General features: G+C 38.7%; 1 protein-coding gene across 13 annotated transcripts in view; it reads left to right on the forward strand.

Moving 5' to 3' along the window:
• The window catches only part of TMEM131L (transmembrane 131 like), a 73164-nt gene that overhangs the window by 31509 nt on the left and 27842 nt on the right, over positions 1-13813 (forward strand). For 11 of the 13 annotated variants that reach the window (XR_002437800.1, XM_021393811.1, XM_021393813.1 and 8 more), the window contains 9 exons: positions 864-974; positions 5770-5847; positions 7674-7827; positions 9378-9436; positions 9799-9907; positions 10846-10951; positions 11613-11766; positions 12148-12318; positions 12612-12681. Coding sequence is in view for 12 of the 13 variants with exons in the window: in XM_021393811.1 (XP_021249486.1) it covers positions 864-974; positions 5770-5847; positions 7674-7827; positions 9378-9436; positions 9799-9907; positions 10846-10951; positions 11613-11766; positions 12148-12318; positions 12612-12681 (1012 nt within the window). In the remaining variant the exon portion in view is untranslated. Of the gene's footprint in view, positions 1-863; positions 975-2118; positions 2416-5769; positions 5848-7673; positions 7828-9377; positions 9437-9798; positions 9908-10845; positions 10952-11612; positions 11767-12147; positions 12319-12611; positions 12682-13813 lie in introns of those variants that run through there. The other 2 variants (XM_021393814.1, XM_021393822.1) reach the window with 2 other exon arrangements.

Consider the following 13813-nt stretch of genomic DNA (forward strand, 5'->3'; position numbering starts at 1 on the left):
TTTGATATTGCTAACACACTTGTGCGAGAAGAATGTATGAAAAATTTGCCCAAATGGAGAAAAAGTAACATTATAGTAGAATGTACTTTGTAAATGTCTCCATCAAAAAGAAAACACTGCAAAAATGTTTCCTTTGATGCGATGTTTTCTATCCATAGTGGTCACAGGTCTTCAGTGAACACTGTATTGTCCTTTTAATTAAAAACATGGGTGTTTTCTTCAATTTAAAAAAGATTTTCACTTACTTCTATGCACAGAAAACCTTAAGGGATTTTTCATAGGAGGAAAAAATAAAACAACCTGAAGATATCTTACATCTCGTTGTCATAAACTAATCTTGTCAGAGTGGAATATGAATGCAGTGGAAAAAAAATAATATCAACTTGCAAGTCTTGCGCTGCTCTGAGTATTGCAGACTTTTAAAAACGAAGTGATCAATCAGCCTGGTCTAGTACCATATCTGGAGGTTGGTGGCCCTGCCTGTGACAGGGTGGTTGGAACTTGATGATCCTTGGGGTCCCTTCCAAGCCAAGCCTTTCTGTGGTTCTATGATTATTGCCAGATTTCAATATTTGTATTGTAATTGCCTGAAGAACAGGAAATGTTTAACTGCTCTCTTTCTGAGATAACCTGATGCTCTTCAGATGAATATTTTTCTGTTGGAAGCGAGTGAGTGAAGATGCTCCTGTGCCCCTTGTGTGTATAATTACTTTGCGCAGCAGAACTTTTAAAATTATATTTATTATCCTTTAAAATAATGTCATATTTCTTGGGATTCTTAGTAGCAAAATAGTTCTGTGTATTACTGTCATAACTGAAATAGTGAATGTTGACGTAATGACTCATATTTATTTTAACAACAGGTTTTTGGAGTGGGAACTCTGACATCTTCTCCAGAAGAGCCTAGAATACAGCTGGCAAATGCCTACTTACTGCTTCCACACATTCAGAGCATCCAGGCATCACAAGCACTGGTACGGTAATACATTTCAAGCAGAAGTGAAACATTAACCTACTTGGACATGAAAAAATTTTGTTTTCAGGTTGTTGGAGTGCAAGTAATGTTAACAGTAAGTCTAAGTGACTGTGGGAGAGAGGTAACGAGATAGATCAGTGTTATTACGATGAGCTGGTGTTTTATTTAGACAAACGTCCTTGGGCTTTAGACTGTTCCCACCTGTGTGTGTTTCTGTGGTGTGTTGTCCTCTCAGTTGCGCTGACAAAACTACTTGTGTTGCCCTGCTCTAAACCAAAGAGGAGAATTGGTCTGTTTTTAAAAAATCCACTGTGTTATTAGAGGGCTGGGGAGGGAGAGGCTGAGCAATTTTTTTTACTTTTTCTTTTCTTCTGTGAAGAACTGTTCCACAGGCTGCTTCACAGCCATGATGTGCATGGTTTATCACTTAATTAGAAATTATAGCATGCTGCATTCTGTTGAGAACAAGATTCCAGCTGGAGTATCCCCTCCTACTCCTGTTACTGCTGAAGGCATCAGCTTCAATGCCATTGGCTTAGCTAGAAGAGGGATCTGTGAGGAATACAGAAAGATAGATTTAGGAGGCATAACTATTTAAATTGGAAGAGAAGCTTTAACAGTTCCTGAGATTTAGGTGCAGTTGCAGGTGGACAGTTGGATTAGATGATCTTAGAGGTCTTTTCTAACCTTAATGATTCTGTGATTCTATTTTTGTAGTCCTCCAGGCTATGTAGAACTGTTCAAGGGGGTAACTAACTGGAAAAATTGACAATTCTAATTCCCTTCAATTTTTTTCATGATAAGAACTTTTTGTATTGAGTATGGATTTAATTTTGTCAAAAAAAAGTATTTTGAATATTTTAGAACATAACAGAATATAATCTTGTTTCTAAATATAGTCTATGTTGATTGCCTGCACAGTATCTTCTGTTTTTCCTGAGAAAAATTCTTGCCTCGGGTCTCTTTTTTTTCTGTCAAATGCCTGAGTAGAAAAGTTTTGGGGAGCATTGGACATTTGCATTACTGTCATAGTGAGGAACATTTTCCTCTGCTTTATTTCTCTAGAGTACAAGCTTGAGATCATGCTTGGCAGCGCAGAATGGTACCACCTGGCACCAATCTTTTCTCAGTACACAAGATGCAAGAGAACATTGACTTGATTCTGCTAGCTCTGATTGTAATTTTCCTGCCTGGCTATAACTGGAGAATTTTTCTTCAGTTCAGTGAACGCTGCCAATCTGGAGAGAAATGCTGCAGCAGTGGCCCAGGCTTCTCATCTGTTGAAGGTGGTAGGCAAGATCTAAATACTGAAGAGAAGCTTGTGGTTTGAGTTTGGGTCCCATTTGGGGAAAAGATTTCTCTACAGATAGCTGTCTGCTCCAGAAGTGCCACTTTCAGTTTACCTTACTGATGGTCAAATCTGGATCCCATAAAAGTTGGTAAGAATCCTTTTTGGCCAGCTCATTTTTTAGGCTTAGAAGCTGTGTGGGGAAGAGGTCTGTGAGGTTTGAGTGAATATGGACATGCAAACTTAAGGATGCATGAATACTACACAATGGAGATTTGAGAGGAAAAAAAACCATTCAAGACAAATCAGTCGTACCTACCTAACTGTATGTTTGCTTACCTCTGTTTGTTTTGATCTGAGTAAAATACACTGCTAATATAAGTTTGAGATAGCATAAGCTTCATTTAGATATGTTAGAGATAGCCTTGCCTCTTAGCTCTACTGATAATGCTTGGAAACCTGTGAGAAGGCTCAGTGAGGGCTGCATTGGTGTCTCTCCTTTCCTACCTACACTTTTTGTCACTCCTCTTATGGCTGGAACCTACATCTGACTTGCAGTCTGAATTTCTCTGTGGACAGTTTGTTTGTTGCGAAGTACATTTAGTTTAGATAACTCCTCCTGCTTCTGTCACTTAAAACCAAAAGTTTTTTTTTTGTAAGAAGCATCACATTTTTCAGCTTTCCCAAGCTGAGCAGTCAGTGCTCTGTGGCATCCTTCTCTGTGATGGGCTGGCTGTTTCTTAGCAAGCTGTCCACCCTTTTCTGCAGCTTTTCCAATTTGTAACAACTCTTTTTGAAGGTGAATGGCCAGAACTGTGTTTTGCCTAGGGATATGGGGGAAGCTTTTTTTTTTTTTTTTTGCTTCTTCAGAGCATAGCTGTTGGAAGCATGATGTGTCCCTGGAGATTGTAGTTGAAATTGTAACCTCTTCAGTGGTGCATGACAGGCTTGTATATACATTTTGGGAACAATGAGCTTCCATGCTGCATTGAATTTGTGGTGATTAATTTTCTCAAGTCTGAAAGGGTACACAGGCTTTTCTTCTGTCTTTTCCCCATGTTTTTACCCAGGTGTTGTGATTAATCAGAAATGGAAAAGAATGACAAAGTTTTCTACTGTTGAATTTCGCCCTCTTTTTGTTACTGTTTTCAAAGTTTCCGCTTGGGTAGGTTTCATAATTGGTGTGCTCTGGCTGTGGTCCTGGATCCTGAGTTGATTCGAAAGAAGAACTGTATCCAACACTGAATTCATAGTGTCCATGGCCATTCAGCAGCAAGTGGTTACCACTAAGCCTTGACAGATGGTGATGCACATATAGGTCATCTTCATTTATCCAGCTTCTGGATACAGTCTCTACTCTGGTTGCCTGTTGTGGGGCATTGTTTAATATTTGCATGGCACTTAGCAGGCAGCCCCATCATTGTGTTCAAAATGCTGTGTGAATGTAGAGGTAATGTCAGCGGGGGAGAGAACTGCAGGGGTGGATGTGTTATCATAGGAGACTTGGGCATTGCTTTCCTGACTTCCCAGAGGAGCTCAAAGCTTATGAACCAATGACAGGGGAAGTACTGTGAGTACCGACAGGAGCCAAAGACTCCTTAATTTCTGTTTTGAGCTGGGGAGAAGAAGATGAGAGGCAAATGTGATCTGGGTAATGTTTGGGTGTGGAGAGAGATTGGAAGTAGGATAGCAGTTATCTTGATGTGCCATCCTGATAACTGCCTGCAGAAAACTGATCAAGCTCTGCTGAATCATTGCTACAGGAACACTTTATTAATACCACTTCAGTTGTAACAAAGTGGAAATGTTTCTTCAGGATCGGGGACTGTCCTGGAAGGAAAATTAAATAGCATTCAGGAACAAGAGGGAGGCTTGTTTAATGTTTCTTTTCAAATTATAGGCTAACTCCAGGATGTGGTTTGAACTCGACCAGTCCTGATAGTAATACAAGAATATTTCTGTCTGAAAATGTTGTATAGAGCCTTGCCTTATTCATGGGGTATTTGGGGCAGAATAAGGAATTTTTCTCCCTGAAGTGGCCACAGTTCAGCAGTTACACAGCGTATGTGCTAACACCTCCTTATTTAGGACCTTGGAGATGATAGTGTTCTCTCAAGGACTGCTGAGAAGGGAATAATTCTAAGCAACAAAGTTTATCCAACCAAAAAAAGTGATTCCAAAAGTTGCTCTTCATATAGTTTGACTGCCTCATTAAAACTCCAGTTAGCAGGTTTGGCTGTGGGAGGTTGCTAAGTGGTGCCTGCTTTGGAATCAGATGTTTTTCCTGCTCTCAAAACTGATGAGGTTGAGAGTTTGCAGAAAGAAACAGCTGCTTGGGGTTGGTGCAGCCCCAGCTAGCTGTTCTGGAGGCATGAGCCTGTGTTTTGGTGCCCCGGCAATCTTTGCAGGGGTTGGATCGCCCTCTTGTGTGAAGCCTGGGTCATTGTGGTATGAAATCCACTTGAATTAGGACTGCAGAGTATGTGCTGGCTTCCTTTTGACTGTGCTTTTCTGAAACTGTTTCCTGTGATGTAAATGAAATGCTCAGATGCACCCTGCTCCCTTCTCTCTATCCCATGGAGATATGAAGTAGGCCTTTGGATACTGTAAAACCTGTTATTCGTAATCCTGCTTCTTAGCATCAAATCATTTATGTTCTTTAAAAGAAGTTGGGTTGACGCCTTCAGAAACTTGAACCTCCAGACACCCCATCCAGATGTTGTTGCGTATGAAAAGAGAGACTGAGTGAGGCTCCACATCGGTCTCAAAGTCATCAAATAATTTTGCTGTAATTAAGTTACTGATAGTGACAGAACTCTCATTACAATTTTTTGAAATTATTATTTAGAATTAACATCTGCATACTGGCCGAGCAGCACATGCAATTAAGTTGACAGTCCAGATTTCCGAATAGTTTCCATGAACTGTGCTTGGCTTTGTTGCTGCTGTTGCTGCATTAGATTTAAGAGCGTTTTACAAGCCGGCACAGTCAGTGCATTTTTTTTTCCTTTTCCTTTCCCATTCAATAAAAAGGAGAAGCGAGTTCTTTCTGTCTGTTCACTTGGGCACAAAGCCTGTGTATCGGGCCTTGGGGGTGCAGTGTTACATTCTTGGTTTAGCAAATGTATTTCAATATACAATCAGCGAAGCAAATATACAGAAAATAAGAAAATAAGCTTTTGTGTTATGCCAAAAAGGCTCTGAGTGTAGTTTGACTTATCAAAGTTTGTAAGGAATGCTCGTGTTGATGCTATACAGATATTTAATAACCATGTATAATAATAGCTTGATAAGTCATATCTTTCTAATTCCTTTCTCTTGAATTGGGGTTGGATCACTTACCTACTGTACAGAATATTTATTTAAAATAAATCCTTTCATTGCTATGTTATGCATATGTGAAGTCAGTCTCGTTATCTTTGTAAATTGTGCTATGTGAACCAGACTTATATAACATCTTTCAAATCAATCTGCTTGATGTGTTTTTCACTTTCTTTTCTTACAGGCAGAAACAATGAATACCAGCCTCTTACATGTTCACCTTCAATGCAGTTTACCTAGTGATGCATATCAGCAAGTTAAGGTATGTTTTATTATCATGTTCTACCTATTTAAGCTTTCTTATTTTAAGCCAGGTTTAGAAGGACACTTTCGAGAGTCTATGAAGTTGTAGCAACAATTCAGTTTCTGATGATTCAGTTTAAAGGGAATCATGATTTTAGGCTTTTGTAAAATTGTACTCTGTGTTATAGATGAAGTGTTACACCCATCACAGTCACCATCAGGAGAAGGAGAGATGGTGAAAGAAACACCTCTCCTTCCCTCCAAAACCCCCAACATTTTAGGTGTTTTAGTGCATGTTATATAACTTAAACAGAGTATGAAAGTGAGTAGATTCTTGGAATTTCCTTTCTCTGCAAACAATTGCACAGATTTCTCATTCATGCTGACGTAAGAGCAATGGAATAAGAGTCTGAAGTATGGGCTGCCTGAGCTGTTTTCCCAAGGTGCTTTGAAGTGGGGCTTTGATGTGCAGCAGAGCTGAGGAGGGGTTAATCTTTTCACAGAAAAGCCCCCTCCCAAGCTCTGAGTGCTTAGGGCACTAGACTTCCTATTCCCAGGCACTGCTGGCAGAATCTGATCTTGTTCTTCAAAGGTTTACATAGTAAATAAGTAATGGTTAGCAGTGATGCTGGTGCTCGACTAGGTATTTTTTTCAAATGTATAGGCTGGAGCTGTGGTCTGCAGCACCTTTCCTTCATCAAGTTTGACTAGGTCAAGACTCTATAGCTATTTTTTCTCTACATTATGCATCACAGTGATTCTGTACTGTTTTGTTCCCATCTTTCACCTGTGCATTGCTTGGTAAATGAGGCTATGTTTGAGATCCACTTGGAAGTTTAAAATTGCACACAGTACAGCTGCCCACTCTGATAGCAGCTTACCAAGGACACATCAGCCATGGCTTCCTCTGTGCTTCTGGCAGCTATTGCAAACACTGGGGATTTCAGTGATCCAGTGGGAGGGAATGGACATCCAGAGAGGCTTCTCCTCCCATTTTACACCTCAGAATGACATCTCACGTTAAGTAAAGGTATTTTGTTGCCCCTTCACTAGATCACTTCACATGCCACGTGTGAAGGTCTTCTCTTACACCTCTTCCTTGCAGTACAGCACCAGAGCCTGAGCATAGTGAGCTCTGTGGTGTGATGTGGGACAGATTAATGTTACTCACTGTTGATTGTCTAGTTTTGTTTTGCTTGTTGCCTTTATTTTTTTTTTTGCAAAATGGTGTCTGTGTCTTTGTAGTTGCTGAGACTCAGGTGTTTTAACAGCAACCACTGCTTAGAAAAGGGAATAAGATCCAATTTGTATTTATCTGAAGTATTCTAGCCAGACGGCAGTTTTTGGTATTAAGAATTGTACATGTGTGTTTGTTTTTCTAAAATCACTTCAGTGAGAAATGGAGACAAAAAACACAGGATTTGGAAAAATTAACTTTAAACAGACCAGGGAACATGAACTGTCTTCCTACCATTAAGACACATGCATCAATCTGTTTATGGCACATTTTATTGAAGGCAGAGGATTTAACAAAGGAAATTGTTTTGCAGTCCCTGAGGTGAGACTGACTAAGACAGTCCACAAATGCATTCTTTCAAAGTTCGGTGTCGTTTTTTCAGTTGTTTTTCATCTTTGTTTTTGCTGTGCTGTCTGTATCTGTGCTGTCCTTGATTTCTGCTGAGAATTTTAGCGGAGGTCCTAATTACCCTGCTTATCAGCATTTCTGTGCTGAAGACCTTGTCTGTTAGATGATGCTGTCCATTAACTTCTCAAGATACAGCACTGTAATGACTGGCTGTGTTACTTCTTCCACCACACACGCTGTATCCCCGTGTCTCACTCTAGAGTTGCTGTTCTATGTCCGATGACCCAATGCTGCTAGAAATGAGCTTAATGGTAAGAATGGAAAATGCCCAACAAGATTTTGTGGAGCAACGACAATACTTACTGGAGAATCTTTTTGTAGTTTACGTAGCAACGGAAAAAACGAAGGCCTCAGGTAAGTCCTAAATATGACTAATAATTGTAATAGAAATAGATTTTATATGTGCATTATAATCTGATGTGTTAAATTGAATCAATTTCAGTGACAGTCTGAATTTTGCAAATAAGGAAAAGAAAACTGGCTAAACACTGCATAGCAGCCCCTTGCTTAGGGGAGGGTTAGTCAAAGCACAGGCCTCTTCGTAAGGGTACTGACTGTAAAGTACGTGAGTTTCATTGTTGTTTTCCCCATGCTTTTACATCTGCTTGAACAGTGTGAAAAGATATCGTGTTTCTTTGATTTCTTCAACTGTTTCTAATTTCCCAGTAATTAAATTAACCATAATAGGACTATGAAAGCAGAACGGTTTGTACAGTACTGAGAATAGTATCTGTTGTGGAAAATGGGGTGATGTGTGCGTCGTTTGTTCTTCTAAGCTAAAATTCCACAGGCAAAACAATCAGCTCCTCACAGTTCTTTCTGCTGTGTTTATTGGATGAACAAATCTTAAATCCAAAAGATTTTCAAGTATTTATAGGGCTTTGTGGTCTGTTTTGATAGCCTTTTTTAGATATTTCTGCCAGTTCTACTTTCTGATTGAAGAAGACAGAACTGCCTAACAATCCAGATTGTATTACTATTTTTTTTAACACACTAGTGAAAACTGGTGAAAAGAATATGATCTTTTTGTCTTTTGAGAAGTTCAGATCAGGGTCTAATCACAGTATATGCTGTTCTCCCTGTGCCTATCCTGTGATGTGATATTTACAATAAACTGACTCACTGTAAGCCTATTTTCCCTGCGCGTGGAATGCTGGTACTTTGTTGTGCTGAATTGTGGATGTACGTTTATTCTGGTGCTGGCAGAGAATTGTCACATCTGTCATGTCAAGGGTGTTTGCTGTTAGCACTTCTGACAGTTGAAGTACCAGGGTGTGTGTTTTTAAGGCTGTTCTCTATTAAATATAATACATTTATAAGTGCTTATTGGGTTAGAGACTGGTGATATAACCCCTGGTACTTGATGTCAGTGGGAAAGTCCAAGTTTTGCTCCATCAGTGCCGATTCTTTACTGTAAATTAAGAGAATGGCACAGTATTGTCCTTTTGTGTTAGCCTGTATCTACTCATGTACTTCAAGTATAAGCAAGGGCAAGAACTCAGGTCTCCTTTCATGGAAGTGGTAGGACGACCCTGGTGAAATAGCGATGTCTTGTGCTGTCCTGTGGCTCTTCTATTGCTCCTCCAGATCTTTGTAGCATCCTGTGAGTGGGAGCAGAGCTTCAGCAGGGATGAAGGGTGGTTACCAATACTGCCATTCCACCCTACTGACAGGTGAAAGCTGGATTATATCCATCTACTGTTGCTCTGGGTAGCAAGTTACCCAGTGACAGGACTGTTCCTGTGTTAAGCCCAGAAAGTGTTAAGCACTGAGTGTGGCTTTGCAAGGACAGCTGTTGCACAGAATGTTTTCTAAATTATAATTGCTTCTAATGTGAGTATCCTACTCAGCAAGAGTGCTTCAGTCCCTGGTGAGCTTACCTTAATGTTCATTCTTTTGAGCAGGTGATTCCACAGTAGATATGTACGTCTTGCATTCTGGGAACAGCCGTGTACATATACAGGTAATTAAGGGGTTCAGGAAGTCATATTTTAGGGTGTTGAATTTGATTGAGGAATTGATTAGCCAACCAGCATAATAGCAGATTGATCTTGTTGGTGGTAAATATCACGCTTCTCTATTTCTAAATTGTGCCCAGGCATCTTATAGATCTCTTAGAAGATCTAAATTTAGTTCAGTGATGGATTTTTCCTTTTAACAACATAGGAGTAATTAACTTGAATCAAAATCCATGGGCTAGCTTAGAAGTTGTGAGAAAATTGCAGATAATGGCTTGCAAATTTTACTAGAAAATACACTAATACTAGAGCTACAACAATAATCATAGTAGTGCTGCAAGGTCCATTATATCTTGTCTTCATGCAGGAAATACGGCAGTTGTCACAAGAAGACAGAGCACCTGTGGATTTTGAGCCAGTACTACTGTCTTCATCATCTACTAACTTTACAAAAGTTGCTTCTATTTCTTGTAAAGGTACAGTATGCAAATATATATAGATAAGGTGATTAGGCTGGGTTTGACTATAAAATGGTAGCTTTTTTTTAGCAGGTAGATTTTGAAAAAAAATCTCAAAAACAGTTTTGAGATAAAATTGCATAAATTCCTTTTGCTAATCATTTCCACCTTTTTTTTGTATATGTGCTTCCTTTTGTGCTGATTTAAGCTATGTAGTTTTCAAAAAGGGGAAGAAAACAGTCACTGAAACTGTTAGCAGATTTTAAAATAAGCATAATTATTGATCGTGGTTTTTCAACATCCTTTTGTAATTTGTGGTTATTTACTGTTTCCAGTGTACTTTCTGAAAGACTATTGTGTTCGACTGGTCATTTTCTGTGACATTTCTTGGCAAGATCATTGAGGCTTTTGCCTGTGAGCAGGTGTGTTATGGAAGAGCAAAGATTAAAACAAGCATTTCTGACTGCAGCTTGTTTCTTGTTCTGACCACTAGACTACAGTGCGTAGGCTTACTATGTTTCTGAAACAGTCTATTTTCATAATTACACAGACACTTATTTTTCCTAGCAAAAAAAGAAGTCAAGTAAGAAGAAAGAAGGGACTACTTTGAGTTATTTTTTTTTCTTATTTTCAGAACACTTGCTGAAAGGAGGTGGCATGTTACAATAAATGAGAATGCTATGCTAGTGACGCATGGTTAAAATTGGTCAGGTTGCTCTTAGCAGCCTTGTTGCACGCTTTTTGAAAGCACTGGGCATTTGTAAATTCTTAAATTGAGGTTTCGATCCTGTGAGAATTAGAACATAACCGCTTAGTTTCTTTTTTTCACCTGCGTGAAAAGTGAATATTCCCCTTTGTAGTGTTCTTTGAAGTCCTCGTGTGGAAACCATTGCAGATGTGCTTTTATTCTGCTGGCTGATGCTGTATTGTCCTGTGTGTCTCTGTTCTTTACCCAGCTGCATTCTGTGACAGTGCAAGGCCTTACTCTGATGACAAGAAGAATAGCCTAGTGGAAGGCACTACAGCACTAAAAGCCTGCCTTTCCTGTCCTGTGATGGAAGGGTAGGTTAAGGGTGGATTGTTTTTTGTCAACATTCATTGATATTATACAAATATTGTAGACTACTTTAAGACACAGTGTTAGTTTGCTTTGTCATGGAGTGATTCTAAGGACAGTGAAGATGTTTCTGGTCTAGTGGTTGGTGATCCTGCACACATCAGAGGGGTTGAAACTGCATGATCTTTGAGGTCCTTTTCAACCCAAGACATTTTATGAGTCTATGATTCTTCTTGTTGTTGCTGTACCATTTGGTAAAACAGGGCTGGGACATTTCAAGTAATAACTCTTGTATTTTTTAGAGGAATAGTTTCAGGAGGCAGTAAAAAAGATATGCCTTAACAGCTTATATCATATAAGCGTTGCTTAGAGTTTGTGATGATATTTCCGCCATCCTTTTTCTTCCAATGCAGAAGCAGGATAGTGATGGAAAAATCAGGAAACTCTTTCCTTCAGTTTTCTTTTGCCAATTTCATCCCAGCTTACCTTATTGCAAAACAGTAGGCAATGTTGTATTATGACATATGTAAGTATTCTAATGGAAATTACTTTGCTTTATCCTTTAAACAGCCTCTGTTCAAGAATACAACAATTATTGCGTGGACTGATTGTGCATGCTCAAGGACAATTGCAGTTGTATTTATTTTTATTCTGTATTATTTGCAGGTATTTTGATGTTGATCCTTCTGCAGCCATGTTTCATATTGAACCACACCATAATATTTCAGGATTTTGGTCCATATGGTTTACAAACAACTTGGAATTCAGCATTAAACTGAATGAAGTCTACATATCCAAAGAAGCAAAGAACATCTTAAAGGTGAGTTTTATTTCAGCTTCATGCAGTGTTTTGTCCTTGATTTAAGAATTTGGTCCTTTGACATACAGAGTAGATTCTTTGAAAAACTCTGTGGTGTTAATGCTGATTGAAATCAGTTAAAAATAAAAGTAGCTCTGCACCTGTAACTTAGGTCTTGAAAAACCTAGGCTCTCAGTAAGTGTTTTTCACTATTCAACTTGCTTTTCTTTTGTTCATTAGCAACTGTTTTTTAATTTCAATTGCAGCTACAGATGCATCAAATTATGTGCGCACTGAAAGGATTACTTATGGGCACGTGTGTAGTAACAGCAAAAACACAGAGGCACAGCTTGCTCTAAAGTATTGTTCCAGTTTTAATTCGTGTCATTTGGTTCTTTTTAGGTTCTGAATTTTGCTGAGCCTTTGACTCTATCTCCAGGCTGCTGGAATGTATTTTCTTTGAAACTTGATGTGAAAGACACTGTAACAAATGTGCTTTCTAGTATTTGTTTGGCCACCAGTGTGGGAGTGATGTTTGAAATACCTCTGCAGGTATATTCGACTGTGTCGAAGGTACTGTGTTCAGTTGTGCTGAATGATTATTACGTACTGCAAACCAAACTGTAGCAGCCTCCTTCTTTGGCTAGAAATATGCCTGTTAGTCCTGAAGGAATAGGTCATTCTGTAGCTGGAAAGTTAAACCCTCAGAATTAAATAGTGATGGAATTACATTTCACTGGGCAATCTGAATTCTCTTCCTTGACTCATCCAAATTATGCACTGGGAAACTGGAATTTCGCCTGTTTGTTTTTGTTTTGTTTGTTTTTGCCATATGGACAGTGGATCGTTTTGGTTTGTTTCTCCAGCAAGGAGATCTTCATTTTGAAGCCACTGCCCATTGTGATGTTCAGTGCTACCTGGGAAAGTCTGATTCAGGTAGGCTTGTCTTGATTTTCTTAAGCCTGTGATGGGAGTACTGTAGCAGGGCTTATAATGAGAATATTGAGATTGTTAATACAAGTGCTTCATTCTTTAAAAACACGAGCTTTTCAGAGACCATCACCCATATAACTGGCTTTGAGTAGCCTGTAGTAAGTATACTATGCAGTATTTCAGATGTCTAATTCCATAGCACTTAATAAACTATTGTTCCAACACAGTTTTGAACTTAATAATATTTAAGACTGTCCTGTAAGTCTTAATTGAGGTGTATTACTCCTTGTTTTCTTCTTGTGCATGTCCTCCAGAGATGTTCGAGTACAATGGTTAAGCTGTCAACTAGCTCAAGGAGAGTCGAGATTAGGAAAATGTGTCATCTGGACCAAAATCCTTGGAATTCTGTGCTGAAAAAGTGAACAAGCAAACAAAAAAAACATGTTGACCAATATCCTGCGTTTAGCCAGAGTTAATTTTGAGTGCCTTCTCTGTGTTTCTCATAGGAATAATTTCATAAGTTCCTTCAAAAGACCAATTATCAGCCTTAGAAAACAACACCAAATGCTGTGTCCTGTGAAACAAAGAAATGATGCTATTCTCTCTATGTAGAGAAACACAATGTTAGATGATGTATGGCCACAGTGCTGCTTGAAGAATGAGTAATTTGATGAAGGCTGATTCAGAATAGTGTGTGTTAATTTTTTTTAATCTCTCTTTAAGAAGGAATTTCATCAAACAGCTGGGTACCATAGACTTCAAATGTTTGTGTTCTCCTGAACATGTTTTCAAGATGATGCTTTCTTAAAATGTGTTTTTGTATGAGGTTTTGAAGAAGGCAGTAATAGTCAGATTAAAAGGAGATTTGAGATGACAAAGAAATACATGGCTTGAGGAATTACTGATACATAGGCACATTTAGGTAAACATCTTAAAAGCAAAAGATACTTGAAACTAAAATTGAAGAAAAATATTTCTGATATAAGTATTTAATGCTTTCTTACTTTCCATTCTAATAATACACATAATCGGATCTTTATTTAGAGGTATTCTACTTCATAATTTAGGATGTGCATACATTTAAAATAGAAAAGTATAATGCACATGCCTGAAAATACTGACCTGAACAACCTGT

The sequence above is a fragment of the Numida meleagris genome, chromosome 4 (assembly GCF_002078875.1).
Source record: "Numida meleagris isolate 19003 breed g44 Domestic line chromosome 4, NumMel1.0, whole genome shotgun sequence".
Lineage (NCBI taxonomy): Eukaryota > Metazoa > Chordata > Aves > Galliformes > Numididae > Numida > Numida meleagris.